At 43.6% G+C, this 26364-nt stretch overlaps 1 protein-coding gene across 1 annotated transcript; it reads right to left on the reverse strand.

Moving 5' to 3' along the window:
• Positions 1–4959: 4959 nt before the first annotated feature.
• Positions 4960–8303, reverse strand: LOC311492616 (uncharacterized protein). The gene is made up of 3 exons (XM_084550942.1): positions 7854–8303; positions 6363–7007; positions 4960–6262 (listed from the first exon to the last, which is right to left on the reverse strand). Exons 1-3 carry the CDS (start codon positions 8008–8010, stop codon positions 5751–5753), a joined length of 1314 nt encoding a protein of 437 aa, XP_084407068.1. The 5' UTR covers positions 8011–8303; the 3' UTR covers positions 4960–5750.
• Positions 8304–26364: the final 18061 nt, after the last annotated feature.

Genomic DNA, 26364 nt, shown 5'->3' on the forward strand with positions numbered 1-26364 from the left:
TTCTCTGTTCTGTTTTTCTGTATTTTAGGAATTTCAGATGAAGCGATCACGAGCGTTTAACTTCAAGATTCATGACTTCACTGCCCTCCAAAGAGCTGTTCCATGTGCATTTACCTTCTTATGGGCGATATCTGTGCAGTTACAAATAGATTTATTTAACAGTTAGGACACTTAATAAATAAATCAGAGTCCTCTGATTTCTCTGACTTGTGATAAATTTCTCCAGACCTATGTCCTGAACACCGATCAGCCACAACATTAAAACCAGTAGAAGTAAATAACATCAACCATCTTGTGACAATTTAATCTTCTGCTGGGAAACTTTCAGACCTGGCGTTTATTCATGTGGATGTTACTTCATGTAGCACCCACCTAGACCAGACCAGGCACCCCCACCCCATAGCAATGACACTCCTTGATGGCAGCAGCCATCCCCAGCTGGATGCAGCCTGATACAGGCACACACACAAAAACGGTTTACCTTAAAAAACAAAACATGAAGAACAGCACAAGGTGTTGACCTGGCCTCCAAATTCACTAGATACCAAACTGATCAAGTATCTGTGGGATGATCCACGGAGGCCCCTCCCCTGATTCTGTTGCCAGACACCACAGGACACCCTCAGAAGGCCCATGTCCGTTCTCTGATGAGTCACAAATGTTTTGGAGACACAAGGGAGACCTACACAATAGTAATGTTAATGTTATGCCTCATCGGTGTACGTGCAGCCCACGTTTCTTTCTGCTGATCTTTCAGCGGTTCATGCCTTGTGGAGATGATGACGCGTCTTCTTTGCGTGGTATGGTGCATTCATCTTGTCTTTTATAAAGTTACAGACAGATAGATCCGTGTAGTTTACAGATATTGCCTTTTAAATTTGCTTTTAGAGTAAATGATAACGATGCAGCCCTGCCTCCTGGTGTTGCTTTCAGCTAGCTACGTGTTAAAATTAACACACTAATAATGACGCTGCTAACAAGATGTTTTGCAAGTGTGATGTTTAACATGTTCATTATCTTAGTTTAGCTGCTTGGTTGCTAACATTTGCTACCCATGGATCTCTGGTCCCTCTGGTCCCCAGAGATCCATCCTCTGGGGACCATGAATATGTACAAATCTCATTTTTCCGGCAAAGACACATCACCTTAGGTCCCACACAGAGGACAGCATTGATTGTCTATTTCTGTCTTCTTTTTGTCTGCATCGAGTGTGGTCCCACTATTATAAACTACACAATCATATTTGGGCCAGACACTGATTTAAACTCACCCATCATCTTTCTGATTAGACTCTTTTTGTGCCACTATAATAGAGTCTGAATCCTGTAAAGCAGATGATTCAGGTACCAAAAAAGGTCGACCGCAACATCTTGATGGAGCAACAGATACCCTGACTGAGACTGCAATGCCTGCAACAATAATCGGGCCACATACTCTGCCCATTTCAGGTCATAAATGTTAAAACTTCAGGAATACCGAGAGTAAAAGACAGTTATATCCGCATAAGCGCTGCATCTTAAAACGACACTGAACAGCTCAGCCTCTTTCTCTGCCCTCCACACAACAAAAGGTCAAGTCGAGGTCCACAAACCGCCGTTTATGGACATAAATCAAGACGACAACTGTCTCTAAACGGGCGGCACGTAAAAAGGAAGCCGCCTTTCGAGTCCAGAATGAGGGGGAAGCACTGGACTTGGGAAAAATGTTGGTACGGATTAAAGGAATAAACACGCAAACCACAATCGCATTTAAATGACAACTGTATTAAATCCCTTGATGCGGTGTTCTCTGGCAAACCCTTGGCATGTTCTGCGTGCTGAGTTACAGGATTATGATTTTATGGATTTACTGCATTTTTTTTAAACAAAGCAGCAACCACCAATGTATTCATCAATGGAAGTCTGAGAGGAGAAGGATTTTCTTTTTTATATCTCATATTTTAACAAAACAGATACGCATTTGTTCAAAAATAGCCTACTGTTCCTATTAACTTTAGATTAAAAAAAAAGACAATAGATTCAATTATTTCTTCTTCTTTGGGATAAATTTGACTGCAGTTAAAGAGAGGCACTGTAGAAATGTGACCTACTGTACAGTATGAAGATGACCCAGTGGATGTTGGTTTAGCCGGAGAAACCTTTGCGCTTGGCTGCCTTCCTCCACATTTCCGGGAAGAATAATAAGCCGTGGTGAAATAACGACGAATCATCCCAAATCTCATCAACATCCAGAGGTATTATGTAATCTGGGATTAGCGCAGATTTGCGTATATGGACTAATCTGGCTTTTCTCTCGCCGTCTCCGGCTTGTAATCACAATGCTGGAGATCATGGTGGCACAAACACTTCACGGTAACGTCTGCGGACGCTACAAACAATGGACGGGTCCTGAACCTTACTGTAGGCTTTTATGGTCAACTCTGTTGCTTGCATTTTGCAAAAACAAATAAACCTGCTGAAAACCACTGATTAGAACTGGTCAAGAAACAAATCCTTGAAGCAAATTATTTGAGTTTCACCCTGTCTTTACCACCATTAATAGCAATCGTATCAAGAAGAATAGAGGCAAGACAAGACTCGGTTGTAAAGATTTTCTTACTGCCCTAAATGTCCCATGGAAAGGCCAAAACCAAGAAAGCGCTAGTCTTTTCTTTCAGCACTGTCTGACTGCCCTGTCTATGGCAACTAGTAATGCACATTATAAATATTAAAAACATCAGGGAAAAAAGCTGCAAATATGTCGTTCCAGTTGGCCACTGTAGCCGTTTTGCAAATACAACCCAAGCAGGAGGACAGGGTAGATTTATTGGGGACTATTTTCAGTTGGCGGATTAAACCAGATTTGGTGCTATGGTGAGTATTTGGATATTTGGAATAATTCACTGTATGTGGGACTGAAACAGAAACGGGTCACCTCGCAAACACAAAAATATACTTTTGGGGTCAGATAGATTCATTGTTCGTTTTTACATCCATCAGATTTGTTGACAATAAGAACAACGCGTGATACCGGCAGCCCTTAAGTGATTGTTTTTCCTCCGTGTAAAAGGAAACCAGCCTAACCAGTATTGATTACAGCCTGTTTGTATTTTTTTTTTCCTTTCTTTTTTGCATTTCAATGCCAGAAGGAGGTGGGGCTTTTTCAATTTCAGCTCGTTCACACTCCTCCAGGGCAGCCAGCGCTGAATGGCTGAGTGAAAGATTTCCAGTTTGTCTTTTCAGGCAACAATCAGCATGGGGCAGCTACAGCCTGCAGGTTTACTAAATGGGATTCCTGTAAACGTGTGAGAGCGGCACAGTGTGTTACAGGAAGAGACATTTCCCATCGCAGAAAAGCGCAGCTCATTTGATAAGGCTTCAAACAAGAGTTTAGAGCCAACTGGACTGTGGTCATTGCTGACACCACTGTATAATATATATTTATTTGATTATATCACAAATATATTTTATATCTGTTTCTATGTGCTGAAGCTACAGGACAGCGAATATCCCTCGGGATAAATAAAATATCTATGTATATAGTGTACATTTACCTCTCTTGTAGATTTGCACACATTTATTTTTTTTTTTTTGCTTAATTTTTATTTTTCTAATATATTTTAAACTGTCTTACACCCATTTTTCTTTTTCTAGAGTGTTTTTATGTGCAATTGAGCTAATGTGATCAAGCAATTTCCCTTGTAAATCAATAAAGTCTATTTAAGCCTAAACAACAAATCGGAGCAGTCACGATGATGATGATGCGGTCGAGTACATCGTGTCCACAGATTCGCTGTCACGCCGTATGACTGAAGACATCAGAGCCCGAGCGTATGAACTGTGCTAAAGGTCTCTTATGCAAGGGGTGACATCCAGCCTGATGTCCTGATATGAAATGCTCCTGCGGGGAAATAAACAAACACCGACTGAAGACGTCTGCGCCTACATTCCCAGTATAGCTTCAACACTGAGCGGTGAAGACGGGCGGGACAAATTTACAGTGAGGCGTTTCCCATTTTCTGTCCCCCCTGCAGCCACACAGGTCACAGAGGGAGCCAAGGCTGGGACGTGCAAGCTGAGAGATGATTGAACTACATGTACAGGATGATGAAACAATAAAGAGTCTGCTTGTCACGGAGTCATTCTCCATACTGTGGATATTTCGCTTATATAACAAAAGTTAATTTGATACACTGTATATGCACATACACTGATCACCCACAACATTATGACCACTGACAGGAGAAGTGAATAACATTGACCATCTTGTGGCAATTGAATGTTCTGCTGGGAATATGTTGGACCTTGACATGGAGCACCCACCTAGACCAGACCAGGCACCCCCACCCCATAGCAATGACACTCCTTGATGGCAGCAGCCATCCCCAGCAGGATGCAGCCTGACACAGACACACACACAAAAACACTTTAGAAACAACTAAAAAACAACCATGAAGAACAGCACAAGGTGTTGACCTGGCCTCCAAAGTCACTAGATCCCAAACTGATCAAGTATCTGTGGGATGATCCACAGAGACCCCTCCCCTCAATCCATAGGACCCAAAGCCAGACACCACAGGACACCTTCAGAAGGCCCATGTCCATTCTCTGATGAGTCACAACTGTTTTGGAGGCACAAGTGAGACCTACACAATATTAGGAAGGTGGTCATAATGTTATGCCTGATTGGTATGACCATACTAAAAATAACAATCCATCCCAAAAAACTAGACTTAGACTTATCAGTTCAAATGCATCTTCACAACATTTGAAATGTCAAGATATGATCAGAAACTACAGATTTATGTTTTTTGACCCAAGGTTCGATTGGAAAAGAAAGAACAAACTGTGACTAATCTTCGGTCACTTTCTAGTCCAGCAGTCTAATGCTATTATTAAAGTTTTCTAATAAAAGTAACAACTGCCGAGGAAGCGATGATGCACAATAAGCCACAAGTACGGTGTTAACTACAGTGTTAAATACAGACTTCACTGGGAATCCAAAAATGGTTGAAAATATTTTTTTTTTTATTCATATGCAAAAAGTACATGGAACTTTTCCATTATACCTTGGATAATCAGCCTACACAGAAGAAATCCCCTAATAGATGTAACGGGAACAAAGAAAAGAAGAAGTCCCCCTCTACACTGCAAGTTCTTCTCTTAAACTTCCTGGGACTCGGCCAACAATCATTTTCTCACTCTAACAGTAGTGCTGCGCAGGATAGGGCAAGGTTCGTAGAAAACATACATCTGGCTGTTAATATGCAGAAGAGCAGAAGATACTGAGGGTCTATAAAGACGTGCTGCTCTCAGCTCCTGCGGTGAGGTTACGTAACTTCAAATGGCCCTGTAGCGAAGCCTGTTATGAGAAACATAACATTGGAGACGCTGCCTGGATTAACTCAGTACATTGCATAAACATTCAAGGTGCACTGACAGATTGCTTTAATAGATAATACAAGGGCATCCGTATTAGGGAGACAATGTGGGATACAAGATGAAATGGAACAGCAGAATAATAAACATCGCAGTTAATGTTAAGGCATCCCTTGACCTGTGCATCACTACTGGACATTTTAAGTGCAATTTCCTGTATTTGGTTCCATCGAAATCTCACTCCAGACCACTCGGAGGGGGGTTAAAGCTAAATCAGGGTGAACAGAATGAGGCTATTTGCATTATCAGTGCTGTTATCTATTTCCACCTGAGCTTGAATACAATTGCACACTTTGGGTTAATAACTGTAAAAAGCATAAATGCGAGTGCATCCTAACGTCTGTCTTTTTTCGTGGCGTGATTCGGAGCGCTCAGCGCCTCGGATAAGTTCTGGCCGTCTCCACATCTGCACCCCTGTTGCCTGCTCAGACCGGTGAGGAGCTCCAAGACTCTGATCTCGTGCTCCATGCGAGCCTTCTCCCTCCTCTCCTCCCTCTCGGCCGTCTCCCTCTGCTGGCGCTCCTCCCTCTGCAGCCACTGGGCCAGGAGCTCCTGGTGCCAGCGCGCGTGGTCCTGCCTCTGGCTCTCCAGCTGCACCAGCAGGCCGCGGGTCTCCGACACCAGCCGCTGGAAGCAATCCGAGAGGTGTTTGAGGGCGGGTTCGAGGGAGGAGGGCTCGGGGAGGTGGCGAGCGGAGGCGGGGAGGTTGCCGGGGCTTTCGTGCAGAGGTGCCAAAAGGGGAGAGGCAGCGGACGGGGGGGCGGGGGGTGGAGGAAGCGCTTCAGCAGGTAGAGGCGCGGCTACGTGTGGGGAAGGAGTGCTGAAGCCGTTTTCCACTGTTGTACCTACGGCACAGGTAAAATAGTACAGGTATGAGACTATTAATGAGAAGAATGTCTCATCATTTTAACCACTAGTTATTTTAATAGTAATCACAGTACATACCACTACTTTCAGGATGGAGGGCTGTTTCCAGATAAACCTTGTGGTGTCTGTTTCTCGGATGTGGCGAGTATCCCGTGTCACTGAATTCAAACTCTTCCGTCGACTCCTGCCTGTCCTCCAGCTTGACTTCAGAGGAGTCCAGATGACAGCCCGTCCTCTCCTCTAGAGAGCTCAAACGTTGCCTTCCTTCACTCTCTAAAGAACCAAAATGGTGCCCACCAACCTCTGCGTTAGAATTCAAATCCGAGGGGACGCTTCTTGTACCGTCCATGGAGTCAAAACGGTGCTCGGCCATCCCCTCTCCGGAAATAAAGTGGAGCCCTCCTTCCTCCGCCACCGACCTTCTCCCCAACACCGCATCCATCTCCGCGAAGTACTTAAAACTGCAAGGCTGCGAGCTGCCGAAGTTCCTCTGAAGCTTGGCTCTCACGTAGTTCGCCTTCAGAGTCTTCACGCGGAGCCGGCACTGGTGAGGGCTCCGGCAGAAGCCCATTTCGCTCATGCGAGCCGAGAGGTGCTTGAAGACGTGGCGGTTGCGGAGGTTCTCTGCCAAGCTCTTCTGGACGCGCTCGTCGCTCCACGCGCACAGCAGCACCTGAGTTTCCTCGGCCGTCCAGTTGACCGAGCGCTCTGCCTCTCGTTTCCCTGCACATGCAGAACACAGCTGAATGTTTTCCGCTCTGGGGACCGACACCTGACTGTAACAATAAAACCCTCCGATCTGAAGTGAAGTCACGGTGAATCAAAAGCTCTCCTAAATGACACACAGTATTAAACTGCATTGGTAAACTGGCAGATGAGTGTGACTTGCTGTGAATGCAACTTTAATTCTCCTCATTTCTAACTATAGTATGTAGTCTGGATGACATTAAAAGTGATTTAGAATACATTGTAAGCCTGCAGAAGACAACAGACCTAAATTGCACCTTAATCTTTAAACTATAGTCTGATTATCTAAAGCTCTTTTAGGATACACACTCCTTTACATGGATCTCTCAGAGGTTAAACTGTTTTTCCAACATCAGTGACAGCTAAGTAGGGAGCTAAAGTTAAACCACATTAAACTATTTAGTTTCTATTATTAGGAAGGTTGTTAGGTTTGCAGCAACTAGCTCCAATAACAAAGATTAGATTTTAAATTCAGGACTTCACTGATCAGATTCTATCCTCTAGATATTAAACCGTTAGCTGTTATCTAAAAAGTTAGAGTGTTAGCCAAACAAGCTAACTTAAATTCCTGGACAATCTGACAGAACTGCAGCTGAAATGCTAACATGACTCAGAGCTGTCATTCTGCAGCCATGACAACTCACAACTAGTTGCCCAACAGCTTAATTAGCGACTACAAATGTCATTCCTGCTCTGTTTTAAAGAAGCGGCTAGCGTTAGCAGCTAACGGCTAGCTGACCCACATTTCTAACCATGTGACACCGACTCTCTGCACAACCACAGACAAAGTACAGCATGTCGCCTGGTTTCACGCGGTCTTACTTTTCGTTGTGGAAACCGAGCTGGTCGAGATGATCATCGGGGGATTCATTTTGGGGGTCTGCAGCGAATGTAAACATTGGACACACGCACGTCGACGCCGCTCTCTTCCGGGTTTCGCAGCAGCTCCGTGGTGACGCCGAGTTACGTAACGAAGCATCCGGTAACATTACATTAGAACAAGAATACAGAAAATACAAGATGCTATGGGGGATAATTGAAATCTATAACAAACTTTGAACAATAATTTCATTGTTGCCTTCATAAAGCATAATTATTGTGTCGAAATATAAAGAAAACATACACAGTATTACATAATAATAATAATATAATAATCTCCCATTTGCAATACGTTATATCTTGCCAGTGCCAATGTTTTGTTACATGTCCTCTTGGCTAATGGACGTTTTATGTTATTGTGTCTAAGAAAGGCTCATATTCATTTAATTTTGATCTGCAATGTATCCATATAAACTTTCTGAAAGGTGTAAAATGTTTATTTAGTTATAAAATTCAACCCTTAACAAAGACGTCCCGTGGTATATTATTAAAATATACTGTGCATGTTCAGTATTGATCTGCATTACATAAACGCAATGCGATTCAATAGAATTCATGGAGGGAAACAGCACAGTACAGTCTATGTGATGAATGAAACTACAGCGTTGCTTTAAATAGTTATACTCAACCAACTTCTATCCTGCACAAAAGCAGGGTTAAATTAAGTAAAACATTTTGAAAAGAAGAAATTAACACAATAAGTCAACGAGACAACCAATGAGTCACCTCACTGGTTGAAGTAAAAGACAGCAGTTTGCACAGCAGGGTTCAGGAGCAGGGCCTCGGGCAAAGGAATGCAGGACAAAACAGCAAAGGGGATGTATATGATATCATCAACAGTAGCACATGCTATTTTTGGTCTAATTGTCCATTGAAGTCGTGTTTAGATAATGAATTCAGATCTCTGGCGTTCCATTCCAAACTATAGCCTGATCCATCTTGTAAGGAAAAAGACAGACAGACTTAACAAAGCCGACTCTGCATCCTTTATTATGATCACATCGCCCTGACGAGCACAGGAGGTGAAGTAAGCGCTCATATCCTCACTCACACCTGTTTTGTTCACGTCCACGTACGATCACCCAATAGGCATTTCACTGCCAAGCGAGACGCTAACCCCCCCCCCCCCCAGAGACTGCAAACCCGACTTTAAATAACAAGAGGGAATCGTCCAGAGGAAAAAGCTCCTACAGAGTCAGAGAGGTGTTAATGGGCTGCCTTGTGCATTCTCTGGATGTCTGCTGAGAGCATTAAGATCTCTGGGGTGCTCCCCCCTCTTCTATTTTGTGGGCTCAGCTCCTCTGCCTTTCATCCACGAACACAGCAATCGGAGGGGGAGGAATGGTTCTTTAAGTTTTGCTAATGCAAGTTCAGTCTGCTCTCCTGCAGGAACATTTGCATTTTGAGCTTTCAGCCTTTGTTCTGTCATGCAGTGGAATGAGTTGCAGTGGGTTTAACCGTAATCTTGAAAGAGCTGGCAGTGTATTATTTACTGGAAAAGGATCATTCACTTTCTGTTTACAGTGAATTGACTTAGGGAGCTGCAATTAATGCTGTATGTAATGGTTGGCACTTATTCTGCAGTCCTCTTACCAAGATTCAGATGAGACTACACAAATCTATCACTGGTTTATTTAAAAACATTGATATTTATAGTGCCAGCTTTTGGTTTAATGAGTTGTATAGCAGTTATTATAGATTTTTTTTCTTTTTGTTTTTTTTCTCTTTTCTTTTTATTTCTTTTATTTTATTTTAAATGTTTTGTTATGTGCAACTGAGCTACTGTGAACAGTCAATTTAATTTTCTATCTAAGTCTAAGTACTGTCAAATATTTTTCAGACATCCTGCATTACAAGAAAAATATTTTGTACGTTGACATATGCCGAAAGATTTTCATTTCTTCAGGGAGTCCAGAGACAGACTAACTAAACTTTGCAGCAGAAACTGAGAGTAAAACAGGAAAAACTTTGATGAAACCAAATCAAATTTCCACCGCCTTGTCAGTTTAATAGTCCTCAGTAATTGCACAAGGAGGAAGTAAGAAAACCGTGGATTTTTTAAAAACCTCCTAAAAGGGATTTTTTGAGAAGTTTAGGAGGAAGCTACAGAAAAACATGAAAAAGTCCCCTTAATACAACAGAAAAGGCTGTTTACTGTACATGATAAAGGTCACTCCACCAACCAGCCTACTTTTCCCGGAACCCTTTAGGAACTTTAATATGAATCTCAGTTTTGGTTTTAGGGATGTGCTTTTCATGCCTCCCAGAAAACCTGCGCAGCAGAAGTGAGAGTTTCAGTGGTTTATATAAAGAGGTAGGAAAGCAATTGCTTCCAACTATAGTTCAAAGTGACCAAGACAGAGAGAGTGGGCCAAAATCAAGTGACAAAGAAACCAAGAACCTTGTCTGATGCTTCATTGGGTTTTCCCAATGAAAAACAGTCACAAAAGAAAAATACAATGGTTTGTTGTATTCTAAAATTGCCATTCACACACCAATTTGAAAACCATTATTGGTTTTTCAATTTCACAGCTTGGGCGGCACGGTGGAGAGGTGGTTGGCACTGATGCCTCACAGCGAGAAGGTCCCGGGTTCGAATCCATGGGCCGACTGGGCTTTTTTGTGTGGAGTTTGTACGTTCTCCCTGTGTCTGTGTGGGTTCTCTCCGTGTAATCCGACTTCCCCCCCACCGTCCAAAGACATGCTTGTTAGGTTGATTCTAAATTGGCCGTAGGTTGTGTGTCTCTTTGGATAGACTGGAGACCTGTCCAGGGTGTACCCCGCCTCTCAGCTCGGCTCCAGCAGACCCTGCAACCCTTCACAGGAACAAGCGATTACAGAAGATGAATGAATAAATGAATGAATTTCACAGCTCTTCAGTTCAATAAGCTAAAAGGGGCTTCCAGTTTTGGATGTGGTTCTTGACTTTATTCTCTGGAGCTCCTGAGACTTCTTGTGACAATTCAATGTTCTGCTGGGAAACTTTTGGACCTGGTATTCATTCGTGGGGATGTTACTTAGACATGTAGCACCCACCTAGACCAGACAGCAGCCATCCCTAGCAGGATGCAGCCTGACACAGGCACACACACAAAAATGCTTTAGGAACAACTAAAAAAAAAACATGAAGAACCGCACAAGGTGTTGACCTGGCCTCCAGATTCACTAGATCCCAAACTGATCAAGTATCTGTGGGATGATCCACAGAGGCCCCTACTCTCAACCCACCCCTCAGAAGGCCCATGTCCATTCTCTGATGAGTCTGTTTTGGAGGCACAAGGCTCCCCAACCTCTACACAATATTAGGAAGGTGGTCATAATGTTATGCCTGATCGGTGTACACTGACTGCAGGAGAGCTCTCTCTCTCTCTCTGTCACACACAAACAAATGATGAGGCTGTCACGGCAGAGGTAATTACAGAGGGAAGAGGCGACCGTCGGCTGGACATCCATCTCATTACTCAGACATGCCTTCAGGCTGTTCCCCGCTGGCCTGCTGAGGAGCATCACACACCGTTCTCACACAATGACACACACACCCATCCGCACAAACAAAGGCTGGAAAATAATTTCCATAATACTCACAACAAAAAACCTCCTGGACAGTGAGGAGGGGGGGAAACGCTTGATGCATTTGTCATAATTACGCCACCAACAGCACTAACAATAACGGTGAATTACAAACATGTTTGCATGTTTTCATCAGACACACGAAGAGGATGTCCTTGGGTTCAAACTTGGCTCCTTTGTGGTAGAAGGAGAAGCTCTAATTGCTTGTGCAAGTTCCATTAAACGTCAGTCCCCTAAAACAAACAGCTAGGTTGTGAATGTACGGCCACGATCAATAAATAACAGCTGAGCCTGCACTTTCTTCTTTACGACCGTCAGAGGGAAGAGACAAGGCAGCGCGATTTGTAGTGCAGAAAACCAGGTCAGCGAGCGCGCAGTAAGGTAAAATAAGGGAACATGCTGGAGATGGTTACGTCAGCTGAGGTGTCCCACTGTGGAGGCTCAGGATCCCTGCCTGCATGCTGCTCTTCGGCGCGGCTCCTTTCATGTCTCCTGACGACCAGCAGCGGCCGCGCTGTTCAGATGAGTGTTTTGCAAACTCTCCCACCAGACACAAAGACTCAACATGGGAGCGGTGCAGCGATTTGTGGAATCTTGTGGGCCTCTGAGAGTTCAAGGGATTCCAATAGAGTCCAAGTACTGGTGCATACTGACCAACACAAGTTTTCTTTCAGTAGAATATCTTGACAGTATTAAAAATATCACAATAAGTCAATAAGATCAGCTCTTGGGTAACTTTGACTTCAGGACCATATCCGTTATGTTCTTCTGTTTGTTGGTGCAGCCTTTGGGCCACAAACATCTGTAGAGAAGCAAAGCTGTTTGCACCGGATCAATCATGTTCAGATCAAAAAGAGATGCTTTTCCACATGCATGGGATGTAATCAAGGGGTACTTTTGATGCCATTACCAAAACTGTGGCAATGGTAGCTTGGACCAATTAACACTTTTAATTTAAGAGTTATTACGCCCGCAGATTTACACCAACGTGCCTTGTGTAGAAAGGTGGCTTCCACATTTTTAATCTGACTCACAACTACTGGGCACAGCTGTCAAATCACACCAGACCTAAATCCTCTTTGTTTACCTTGGCATTGCTGAGACGGGAAAATAATTGCAGGACACTGGGGACTGATAATAATGTTTCATCTTCTCGCCTGAATCTGTGGCAGAAAGAGGGGCTACCAATTAAACACCTCATGCATTTCCTAAATGTGTTGCTCTTCTTGGCACAGATGCCCACTTTTATTAATCTTGCAACCTGCACTCTGGTCCTTTGTGGCCAATTAAATGACCACTTCCAACCCTGCAAACCCAAAAAAAGGCAAAAAATAGACGTACTGTGTTCATGTTGACGGCTTCATGTCTGCTCTAAGGTGTGATTTTTCTCGACAGAAGCAAACATTCCCACAGATGCATCGCAATCATAAGCTCATCGTGGCCTGTTGATAATACGGCGACCCATGCCGGGCACGCTCACTTATAGATGTGATATGCAGCTGCAAAGCATATGCCCCTGCACCAGGGTGGGATTCTGGACCGCAGAATTTTCGAAACACTCATGGAAGAACCACGCCACGTCGTTTATCAGGGCCCTCTGTTTTTTAAGGTTTTACTCCAGTCTCCGCGATGAATTACAGAACTCTTAGTCCACTTGCCTGGACGCCCTCTAATTTGCCTGCATTTTTATAGTAGCCACCAATTTGCAGAAGCCACTCAGACCAACACCAAACTTGGCTTTACTTCTGCGCTTCAAAACATTTCCTTCAAGCGCCAGATGCCGAACATGGGGAAAACCTCATGTCCACTGTAATCTATTCAGCAACGCGGGTCAATTTTGAGACGATGTGGGAGAGGCCATCTGGGGGAGTGTGTGTGGTAAATGGCTGGCTGTGGGAGAAAGTTGTTGTGAGCGCAGACTGCTGTAGAAAAACACTGTGAAGATCCAGTTTGACCACATGTGGGTCATAAACATCTGCGCACCTTTCTGTTTGTCAGCAGGTTAAGAAAGAAAACTGGCAGTAGCACTGGCACTTCCACCTTAAATTCCTTCTTCCTTAGTTGGCAATGGTAGTAGTGGCTTCAAACATGAACGTTGAAACTAAAAGTGGATCAAAGAGTTAAAAGACTAAAACACGCTGCTGGGGCACAAATATGGGCTCGGTGACAAAAACATTGCATTCCTCAAAGTCGCTTTATTTCCCAAATAAGGTAGGTGGACTGTTATGTAAGGGGACGCCGTGTTCCTTCACATGAATGGTAGATGTCGGTCAGTGCTCTCGGAGACCGTCTGTCCGTAAGCCTGAGATTGAGAGCTCGCCGGTTACATCACAAGGCCAGCCGGCGTGACACTGTATCGTGCAGACGCGGCCAGCCCAAGGACTGAGCAAGTAAACAGCTGAATGAATGATTCCCTTGTTGCGCTTCCGCACTGCTGACCTGCCACGGTGGTCCGCAGCTGAGAAAGCACATTGGCTGCGGTTAATAATGTTTGAAGAATCGAGAACATTGCGGCCTGCTTCTCACAGCGGGCCCTCCTTCGTCTCTGGCTGCAAGACGGTGTTTGTGAGAACATCCTGATGTTGGGAGGTTGGAACTGATCTGATGACGCTCAAAAATACACAGAGCAGGCATAACATTATGACCACCTTCCTGATATTGTGTAGGTCTCCCTTGTGACTCCAAAACAGCTGTGACTCATCAGAGAATGGACATGGGTCTTCTGAGGGTGCCGTTAAATATAAATCCACCATCTCAGTGTACCTACATTTGTTTTTACATGTACATATTTATGCTGCAATGTTGTTTCTTATGCAAAAATAACATATTCCAACAGATGACAGTACACATTAAGTAATAGCATACATCAATTTAATCACCTTGCAATGCCTACATGTCTTTTTACCTGTAAATATTAAATCAGCTTCAGAATTACTCCTGAATCCTGAAACCTCAAACAACAACCTCACCGTCCACTCCCCACTGCTTTTAGATCCCAGGGACTGCCAGGAATTTGTCCCACCTAAAGTCACCAAGACGACCCCCTTTTGGTGGTCGAGGAATGCCAGGAATTTCACCGCTCGGTCTGTTTTTCTCAGCGCAGACCAGCGTCCACACTTCCTCTGGTAAACTGATCCCGACCACACAAGAGGAGCCCCTTTCCTCTCCCCACTCCTCCTCCCCCGCGCAGCCACCTCTCGACCATACGACCCCGTACTACTGTCAGTCAACACCTAATGCTCCGAGCACAGCTGATCAAAACCACGTGGAGGAATCGCTGGTTCCAATTGAACCAGGAATGCGCTTATATAACGGCGAGAAACTGGACCATCGCTGCGGCTCTGGGTGTGGTACTCGGCTACGGCTTTGAACATATAAGAAGCAGACAGCGTGCAGATCAAAGACGAGGAGAAGAGGGAAAAGGTTAAATGAAAGAGTGAAGCAAAACATGAAGACCAAAGTAAACCAGAGGAACAGTTTGAACTTTTGCAATATGAAATAATCAATAATCAACATTGACAATCTGAATGAGAGTACTTATGATATTTACGTTCCTCATTCAGCAGTCAAACAAATATCTATGTACATACACAAGGCTTTTCTCTTAGGATAACTAGGTTAGAACTGATTACTGTTCACATGGCTCATGGAATCGGACGGATGACGAGCGCCTGCGACCCTAGTTTTGGCGATGTGCTGCACCTCCTGCTGCTGATTCAGCATGTTGAATTGGCAAAGGCAGAGAGATCGCTTCATCATTTGAGATCATTTGCACAAGAAAAGAAACAGATAGAAAACAACAAAGCTCTACTAGTTCTTCCCTATTCATCTCATCTGAATATTCAAATACGCAAATGTTTCAATGTGTTCAAGTGCAGCATTTTGGTCCAAATGCAGCTGATGGATGTCGCAGTACATGTCTAAGTAACATCCACACCAATGAATGCCAGGTCCAAAAGTATCCCAGCAGAACACTGAATTGTCACAAGATGGTCAATGATATTTACTTCTGCTCAGTGGTCAGTGGTTATAATGTTATGGCTGATTGGTGTATGTTTCTAAAGCACCACTGGTGTCTCAAAGGTGCATTCAGTGTTATCACTGAGCACATTCTCAGCTTGTAATCAGTGTACAGTGCCTCTGTATACGACAAATGTTTTTTGCTCAATTCCAATCCACACTTTCTGGAACGGATGAACATTATATTAAAGCATGCACCCAAGAATTTGACTCACATTGAGTCAAGATTTTGGAAAAGACATGGAGAGTCTTCGTCTCTCTGCTCCAAATCTTTATTCACAACTTATTCGCTCCTTTCCTCCTCCACATGCAATAATTTAGTGTTTTATGGTCAATAAGTCGCTCTCTTGCTCGTCTCTCCTGAGACGTGGGGATGGAGAGAAATTCTGTTTCCAGACCTGCCTCTCTTAGGTTTCTCCAGTTGTCCTCACACCTGCCTGGATTCACAAAGTGCACAGGCCGCCCCCTCTAAACCGCCGTAAATAACGTCTGTCCCGCCGAGACGCACTTGTTTGTACAGCTCTGCCTGAGATTGTGTTGACGAAGGGGGGGGGGGGGGACTCGCATCTCAGGGTTCTGGAGGAGGAATTTTTGGTGCCACCTGAGAATTGAATAGCATTGTTCTTACGTGTTTGGACAAACTATCTTAGAGACACTTTAACTTTCTTGTCTGTGCTCTGCTCTGCGTTCATTTATGTTAGTTAGAGATTCAGAGACCATGCCACAGAGTCACAGAAAACTCAAAATTAGTCAACATTCATTTAGTTTAGTGAATAGTGGAGAACCTTTAAATCAAAAATGAACGTCTGTTGTATTCAAACCTGCCACACAACGCTGATTAAGCTCATCTCTCTCTTCTCTGGAGTTTCAAAACTGTTTTCTGTCGCGACATTCATCCAGTGGCACACCGGTAGCAATAATTCGTTTGCCAGAGGTGGTAAAGGACAGAATAAACTGATGTCAGACGCCTTAGAAGTGCTGGACATGTTGGTATTTGTTCAAATAATGGATTGTTGTCTTGAAACTGTGAAAATTTCAATTTCTACACTAGTATACGTGCATCACATGTACGCTTCAGCAGGGATTGAGTTTCTCACTGCCAGAAGAAGGAGACACAAGTTTATTCCTCCTGCAGAGTAACTGTATGTGCAGTGAAGTAGTTTAAAGGAATCAAGGCTGCATTTCAATGGGTCGTCATTAAAAACTTTGTTATATTCAAGCCAAAAGAGAGAGCCCTTTTCTTCTAAAGATCCAAAAAGTTTTCATAGAAGCTTTTATGTTAGCCTGGATTTCATGTCTGATAAGTAGGAAAATGTACATAAAATAACGCACATTTGGAGTACACTTTAAAGACTAACCTTGTGCTCCCTTTGTTAGAGATGATGTCTAGACAGCAAAATAAATAAATAAAAAAACCCATCCTGTGTGTGATTGCTCTGTGAATGATGAATTGTTGCCGGGCTCATTTTTTTTTTTCCACCTGCCGTCAGCTGTGCCAGAGGAAGCAGGTGCTGTGGCATTAAGAGGAGCGACGGAGACCCAGCAGCGTCACCAAACAATAATACCATTAACTGCGTAAGACCACGGAGGAGGTCCGCTGGAGAGCTGGGGGGGTTACTGGTCTGGGGAGTAGTTCTAATTAGCCGGAGCAGCTGGGAGGCTGAGGTGTGTTTGTGTGTGAGAGGGGGTATTTTATCCCTTTTTGTCATTTGAACTAATCTGATTTCAAATTCACTGAGGGATTAATTGGACTGACACAATGATACAACACTATGTCTGAAAAGAGTGTGAATTATGTACAAAAATAATGGTAATGATGATATATCATATATTGAACAACTGAGATTGCACAGCCCTGAGATGACACACTACTCCCCGTCTGCCCTTTGTCTCACTCTGCGTGTCTCTCTGTTTATTTCATGTGTGTGCTTAGTGGGGGGAAGTGACTCGAGGAAACCAGGGAAACAATGAGCCACCGTTAAGACAAACCACCCAGCCCAGTTCCTCACCCCATCCCCTCCTTTCCTTTACTTCCCCGTTGCCCTCCACCCTTTCCAAGGACAGCAGCGTGGGAGGAAGGATGCCCCACCCTGAATCAATAAGAAACAGTCCCAGAATGTTTACTTGCGCTACAAGAACCTGAGTGATGTTAAATCATGCTGCTACTTCTATTTTATCTTATTCAGTGCTGTTCCGCTCTACTTATTTATTGGGGTTTATTTACTTCTATGTTTTTCCTCTGGTTGTCTGGTTTTGTCCTGCATCATTTGTTGGTGAAACTGAATTTCATTGCACCGTGTATAATGACAACAAAGTCTGTTCATAAATCTGTGTTTAAGTGCTGACATCTCTGCATTATGGGCTTTCTAATAAAGATTTAAATGCCCAAAAGTACACATAGAAAACATTATGAAGTGAAAGATTAACCTTCATATTGTCCTCTGGCTCAAATTTCACCCATCTCAAATGTTTCTATATCGCATAATTTGATCTAAATGTGGCTCTGCTGCCCATTGATTCCAGAAATTCCAATATGCAGTAGTTAGTTGAGAAGACGTTGGCCAAAAATGTGTAACACAGAATTAGGTGACACATTTTATTCAAGGCTTTATAAATACCCAAAGAGACCGGGACAGTTTGGACCCGGGAGGACAAAAGCTGCATGGTAGACGGAAAGACAATACCAGGGATAAAAGAAGTAAAGCTTTTTGTATCAACTGTGGAAAAATGAAGTGACAATAACTCAAAAGTGCCCACAAGATTAGCATCTTTTGTTTTTTTCTGCCATTGCTGGTTGTAGCACATACAGCATAAAGCATGGCTGACACAGGTACGTTTTGGATGGTTATAACCAATCAGCTTCTAGCCTCTCATGGGCCAACACTGGCACCCGGAATGGGACCAGTATACCATTACCAGTCCAAGTTCATCAAGAGTCGGAGCCACGTACAGCAGGCTTGTGACTCTAACGCTTGTTACATACTCTGAAAGAAGTGAGAAATTTGTTCTCGCTCCTAGGGCTGCAAGTACAAGAAAAAAGTTCTGCCCGGTTGATGTGTCGAGAACAAGCTGCGAGAACTACCAAACGAGGGAGTTGTAACGCTGTTACATACTCGACGAGAAACCCTAGGAGCTTCTCGTGGAGTAAATAACAGCGTTGAAGCTTTATTTACAGTGCCGTGGCATGTTGAGTGCATAGCTACAGTGAAGTTATGTATTTACACCACTGAAACACTAGGCAGTGACAGGTCAGCTGTATTGAGTTTCACTCTGCATTTCACACAGTGGCAAGTGGAACTGAGCGGCTCATGTTGGGGGTGAAGTAAATAGTATAGTTACAGTCCTGGGGAGGTGCATGTCAGGTTACGGCGTAGGGTCTGGAGTTACACAGTACCTACGCTGTCAACCTGCCGCGGTACTATAAATTGCGGTACACCACATGAAGCAGGACCATGAATAAATGGCAAGATCAAACAGTGTGAGAGAAATCACACAGATTGAAAGATGATGTAAGGACTCATTACCTGGAAAGTGTGTTTCTGGGAAAAAACAAATGACATAATAGCTTCTGTTCCACTTACTGGACTTTCAGTCAGCGCTGACTGAAAGCGAATTCAGGTAATAGAACGGCATTTCCAGTTCTCTCATGAATCTGAAGTCATCCAACGAGCATTCTTCTCAAGGCTGTATTTTTCCCTGGAATGAAATAAAACAGCAGGAAGGATCCATCCTTCGCTCGCACAAAGTCTAACACTATTTGCATGTTTTACAAATACGCAAAGAACAATCTTTAAATACACTAATTTCACTGCCGTTGACATGGCGATGGTGGAACAAGCTAAATTCAGTCTACACTTCCTTGTAAAATAAATGTTATATAATGCTTTCTGTAACTCTGGAGGGGATGCTCGGTGTTGCATAACCCCTGACGGTGACATCGAAGGCTTTTTCAGCTTCAGCAGAAGGCTTCTGGAGGCTGAACAAAGTTTAAAAGATGCAGGCATTTAATAAGCATTTAAACTCTGATTAAAGGTGAATTCTACATGCAGTTCACCACTACCCAGATTACTCATGTCTCTAGATCAACTCTGAACACAATTTTTTCCTCAGCTGTGGAAAATAGTGTTTTGTAAGCATGTCAACTTTAGGGAAGTTCAATAAATACCACTAAAATGTTGTATGATGGTGGTAAAGCTTTGATTTTTTTTTTAAAAGTTGTTTTAAAGGAGTATATCACTACTAGCCGTTCTATTTTTTTTTTTGGCACAGGAGACAGTATTTCTAATAAAGCATGCTACAAATTATTTCAGTAAGCATTTACTACAGGCCAGATGTGATGCAAGTGATTTATATGTGATCTCATCTTCTGTTAAAGCATGTCTTGTGCATTCCAGACTGATCAAACCCATGATGCCAGCAGCGAAACATGTCAGAGCCGTGTTCCGATGGAGCCTCCCTCGTCTTTGAACCGCTAATCTGGTGACGCACAGAAGGAAACAGTGGGTAAACAGTGAGAGCCAGGGATCCTCAGCATGGTCACGTCTCCAGCGTGTTCATATGTGAAAGTGTGCAGCCCAGCAGGAAGAGCGCCAACATCATGAGTCTCCCGCCCAGCGGGCTGCTACTCCAACACGTTCTACAAACACTTTGCTTGTACAAACTCCCATACATACACATAAATGAATCCACCCCTGCCACTTCATCACCCACTGGCACTCATTTGGTGACGTGGAGGAAAGCCTGGGGCCAAGGCTATTCAGCAAAGTGCCACAATTAGACTGGAAGCTGGCACTGTGAGTTCCAGCTGCAAAGGAACTGTACTGCCTGAAAAACAAGCGCCCACTAATTTGCCCACGCTCTCTACACCTCCTTTCATCCCACTATCTTGCCCAGGGAGGTGGAACCACCCACACAATGAAAAAGGAAGACTGGACAAGATGTCCAGGATTACATAATCTGGAGGTTTTATGTAACAGCAAGGGCAAGTCAGTCGGTTGGAACAGGCCCATTTAAGGCTTTTGCCTCCCCGTCTCACAATTTCCTTTTAGAAGAAAGACGAGTGAACGGATGGATGGATGGATGGATGGATGGATGGATGGATGGATGGTTTGTGTGCCACTGGCAGTGCCCCAGATCAGTACCTCTGTGACAAAGAGTGGCGCAGATGGCAGCCCAGGACTGGCTAGCGTTCAGGGTACCAAATGGCATGCCACAACAGATCCAGATGGACTCAGGCTCCCAGTTTTATTTTGGCCTTTGAATAGGTGGTGGATAAACAGCGGGAAAGACAGCAGAGTAAAGAAATGAAAGACAAAAAGCAGAGAGGGATTAGGGCGGAAAGACAAAAGCATGCTTACACTGAAAGAAACTTGAAAAGGAGAGATCTGGAAGGGACGAAGGCGAGTGAAAAAGGGCAACACGATAAACAAATCAATCAGGCTAATTTTCCATCTGCCTCGTTTTGTATTTCACCCTCAAAGAAATCCACCAGATGCTTTATGGACACGCAAGTCTCCACGTCAGAGTAGAAAAATGATGACTGATCCTGAATTATCTGATTCTACGCATGAAGGGAGATGTGACAGAATATACGCCAAAAATAAAGAGTCACAGAGCCACAACTCAACATGTTTTATTTTAACTCCACAAACCTTTACAGCAGCAGCGTCCAAACTTTTTTCACTGAGCACCACATGCTGAAAAACATATACAAAGAGCTGGGACACTCAGGCTTGTGTTTCTGGTTGTGCTAACGTTGTTGAATGTCTGCCTTTTTTCCAACCACATTAATCCTGCAATTTAAGCGAGGCACTCTTTTATGAAGTCACTATCTGAGAAAGGTTTCCCTTCTCAGTCAATGAGTTGAGGACCTCGGAACTTGAGTATTGTGGCATGTTTCTGTGTTGTGAGCTTGTAGACTAGCAACAATTTGCTTAACATTCTCCGTTGGTCGGCACCAGTGTAGGTCAGACGTTTGGTTTTATAGTGTCGTCATATATTACGCTCTTTCGTCAGTCTCATTACATATCAAACAGACACACTTCCTCCTCGTTTCTGTGAAGAAATATTGATTTTCCCTCCATTTTCTTCATTTCATTTTCCTCACTTCTTGCCGTCTCGCGAATCTCATTTTTGTGGAGATGCCACAGCGTTCTAGACACTAGTGCCACCTACTGATGAAACTAAATGGTGCAACACAGTCAAGTGCAAGTTCCATGTGTGGGCCATATTCCATTATATGTTTAGAATTTGCTAGGGTCCAATTAAAAATGGGCCACGGGCCAACTAGTTTGGACATCCCTGCTTTACGGAGAATTGTGTTTTCATAATCGCTTCACCAATTTTTCCTTTCTGCTTCAGAAAATAGACTTTCACATAATTATGTCCGGTATAGAGGGACCTAACACACCAGTCTGGGACCAGTCACTATTGCACCAGTCTAGGAAATATTTCCAAGTGAAGAAGTCATGTACAAAGGATAATAGGCGGTTTAGGCTTCCGCTTCAAGCTACGACGACAGCCAAGACCCTACGCAGAACCTAACGCCGTAGCCCAACGTGCACCTTCCCGGAAATGTAACTACACATCGCTACGTCGCAGGCCGTAAGAGCTGTGATTGGTCCACTTGGTAGTAGAGTATTTGTGCTTTAGTATTTTCGGCTGTTTCTCCGTCTCCACAGTTTTCAAATTGATTGTTTTGGATCAATAAAGATGGAAAAACATAGAGGAAAGGTTAACTGAGGTGGTTCGGGGATACAAACATGAGTATGACTCGTCTTCTGGGAAATTTCGGCGAAAGTTTCATTCGCCATTGTTGAAAGTGAAGCAGGAAGTAGAAACAAAAATTGAGCCAAACTGACGAGCGCACAAGTGGCTCGCACCAGCATAGGCTACATGCGTAGGTTACGGTGTTTATGTCCTGCAGTACTTTAAATTAGCCTTAAGACCATGAACCAACAAACAGACAAGAGTGTCTTAACCACATAATAACCCCAGTTGAGTAAACCACACGTTTTGATTTCAGTGTTGTTCTGTCTGTTGCTGTTGTGTGCCTTTGTGTTGTACCTTATGCATTTCAGCTTGTCTTTTGCGTGATTACACATGTAAAGGTGATATATAGCCCCCCAAGGAGACAATCAAATCCGATTAACAAACAGTATTTCATTTAGTTTGAGGCAACGTTTTGGAGCTGGAGATGGATGTGTAGAAAGACCCCAGAGGAGCTCAATTAAACAAAAATGAAGGAAATGAATGTGAACTAATTCCGCTAAATACTAGAAGTAGTGTCAGGAAATAGGCAATAAACATGAGAGAACATGTTTGGGGAAAATTAACGTCAGCTTCCAGAAACAGGAGTGCCACTTGCTGTTTTTTTTGCCACTCATTTCCATTTGACCCAGATAGGACCTCTGGTAACTACTTTCAGTTCAAACCCGTGAAGCCAGCGGTGTTGGCGAGCGTGGGAGGCAGAGAAGGAAAATTACCCCTTTGAGAAAACGAAAGCAAATCTGTCTCACGCTTATTATGAAACGCAACCGTCGGAGAGCTGTGAGTGACTGAGTGCTGTTTTGCAGATCACCCTTCAGGGCGGTGTTCAGGTGATAGGGACTTCATTCGCAACAGAAAGCGGAGAAAAGACTTTCTCCTGCAGGAAATGACTCAAGATAAATCCACATTTCTGACAAGAGGAGCCGTGCACGAGTGGTGATCTTAAAATTATAACCCAGGGGGGGAAAGTAAAATGTACCGCGGCCGTCAACTTAACCCGTGTCAACCTTTGAGCTTCTGCATCAAGGCCAATATGAAATCTGAGGATATTATGGTTTTCAACAGGAATTCCAAAATGATAACAGCATGCTACAGAATATACTGGGTCACTTTTCGTCTGAATGCCTCTGAGCGGAAAGACGCCGTGCAAGACATCTGGTGTTGTGCAAGCTTTAAAAAATAGCTTTAGAGTTTAAAGGTTACTTTGCTCTATTTCTTTAAGGAGGGAAACCCACTGTTCCCTAATGACCACACGCAAATTACTTCAAGTTCCCTGCGATGAAAAATACACAGCAGCTCTTTTCACGCTAAGGTCAGCCATTCACTCAAAAGTAGAATCCATCAGTGCAGACTCTCCATAGTAAGCTCTGTAGTAGAATAATTACTAGTCTGGTTACTAATCAGAGAAGGAAGTCTGTCAAAAAAATAAAATGGATCAGCTGAAGTCTGTTCATGGTAGGGGTACAGACTAGTTGGTTTGTCGACTTCACTGCTGTTCCATGACGCTTTAAGCATCATTTCGACTAACAACATGGACGCCTCCTGTAAGACAGGTGAGGAGCCCAGTGTGCAAACTAGCAGCGGTTCATCAAGTGTGTGGAAATACTTCACTAAAGATGAAGCCCATACGACAGTGACATGTCAGTCCTGAAATACAACAAAAGTACAACTGCAATGCATCTGAAAAGGCTAACGCTAATGCTAGCAGAGGAACGGCCCAAATCCTCTCAATGGCAGTCAATTGATGACTTCACCAAACGTCCTGCGGTAACAGAGAGAAGGAGGCTGCACATCTTTAGCTGATGTACATAGAGTATCCCATCTAACAACACGCTGTGGAGTACTATTAAATGCTATTGGTGGTGCTGAGGTGCTGCATGTTTTAATACAGGCTATACATATCTGCAGCTCACAGTATGTAGCGCATGAGCCGTCTGTTCTCAGCATATGTATTCAGGTCAAGAATATAGATGTAATTGGTGCAATGGATTACTTTCTACTGTGTTTTTATTAGTGACGTCATCAGCGACTTGTCTGTGTTCGTTTGACATACATCACAAAACAGTCAACTTTTAAAAAGTCGTGCAACCTCTAGTGCAAGGATTGACTTTAGTTGATATGCAAGCTTTGCGCAGTAGTGAAGGATTATTTCTATCCGATAAAGCCAGCAGGAGCCAAAGTGGCTGCAAAAGGAGCAGCTATAAAATGACAAGCATGTTGTTCTAAGCACCACAAATGTTATCTGTCTAAATCTACTGGGTCCAATCACATTAGGAAAGAACAGTGTAATTGTATCTAATTGATGTCCATGGGTCACCAACGGAAAGCCATCGGGCTGAACGTGGCAGCTGGATAATGTGGAACTGACCACATTATCAAGTTAATGTGGTAAAATGTGGTGGAGTGCACAAAGTGTGATTTTGCCAGAGGAGACCAGTTGGCATCCTGTCTTTCAACAGCGAGCACAGCTTTTCTGTTAACTGTGACCTCCGTCATTAGATGTGAAACTCCTCTGAAGCTCCTCTGTCATCTTCTAGAGTTATGGAGTCTAGATCAGCTGCAATGAACTCATACTGCGTAATACATTTTTTTCCCCATGCAGCTGCTCCACATTTGCTCCAGATCTGGACACTCTCACATCTCTGGTGCTGGATGCTGAAGTTCAGAAGCTAGACCAAACGGAATAAGCTATGAATAATTAAGGTGCTGAAGTATTCCTCACAGATGAGGCACAACTGGAGCACATTCCTGCTTGGGGTTTTAAGGTGGAGTTTTTCCTTGCCACCGTTGCCTTCAGGCTTGCTCTGGGGGTTTCAGGCCGGGTTTTTGTAAAGCGTCTTGAGACGATTTGTATTGTTATTGACGCTATATAAATAAAATTGAATTGAATTGAATTGAATGTGCAGTTTAGTCTGCAGGCAGAGAGTACAGTAGAGTACTGCACAGTGCTGCCTCTTCTTCCTCTGCATCCTGTTTCAACCCTGTTCGAGTGCGTGTTCTGGTGTTCCCATCCTACGTGAATCACTGGTGTTATGTTTTGCCTTCTTGGTTTCTTGTGGAGTGAAAAGGAAGCCAGCCCTGTATAACTAACACCCTGACAATAATAAGCTCCCATGCTCACATACTGTATATTATTATAAGTACACTCACACAATAGATTTTTTTACACAAATGTGTTTTTATATGTCAAACTTTTTAATACCTCTGTTTATAAATGTTTATTCAGATTAGATTTTACCATTTGAAAAACTATTAAGAATGTTTCCCCTTTTGTTAAGGAGGAACATGACATGAAACATGAAATAAGAGAAGCTACACTGATCAGCCACAACATTAAAACCACTGATGACAGGAGATGTGAATAACACTGAACATCTTGTGACAATTCAGTGTTCTGCTGGGAAATTTTTGGACCTGGCATTCATTCATGTGGATGTTACTTAGACATATAGCACCCACCTAGACCAGACCAGGCACCCCCACCCCATAGCAATGACACTCCTTGATGGCAGCAGCCATCCCCAGCAGGATGCAGCCTGACTCAGGCACACACACAAACGCTTTAGGAACAACTAAAAAAAAACATGAAGAACAGCACAAGGTGTTGACCTGGCCTCCAAATTCACTAGATCGGACCCAAATGGACTGAAAAGTCCCCCCACTTACAACATTCTGTTTTGCCAGACACCACACGATACCCTCTGATGAGTCACAACTGTTTTGCATGCACAAGGGAGACCTACACAATATCAGGTCATAATGTTATGCCTGATCGGTGTAAGTCTGGGCATATTTCAGCCGATTTTGAGAACACCGATACCGATAACTCTGCATGCAATTAGACAGACCTACAACCAGCCAGAGTCAATTCATTCCAAATTCAACTCCACTGCACACTCGGATGCTTGCATGACTACGTTGCCGTTACTCCTCTGTCCATCTGTCACCATATAAAACCCACCCAAATGATTTGATTGGCCCGGCAGATCTTTGCCAGAGCATAATCAGTTCCCAATGGAGCAACTCCAGGCCAGTTTTGGGCCGGGCGGGGAAGTTCATCTGGCTTCCATGCTTTTTCAAATGAATCATTTCTGCT

The sequence above is a fragment of the Chelon labrosus genome, assembly GCF_963514085.1.
Source record: "Chelon labrosus genome assembly, chromosome: 9".
Classification (NCBI taxonomy): Eukaryota; Metazoa; Chordata; class Actinopteri; order Mugiliformes; family Mugilidae; genus Chelon; species Chelon labrosus.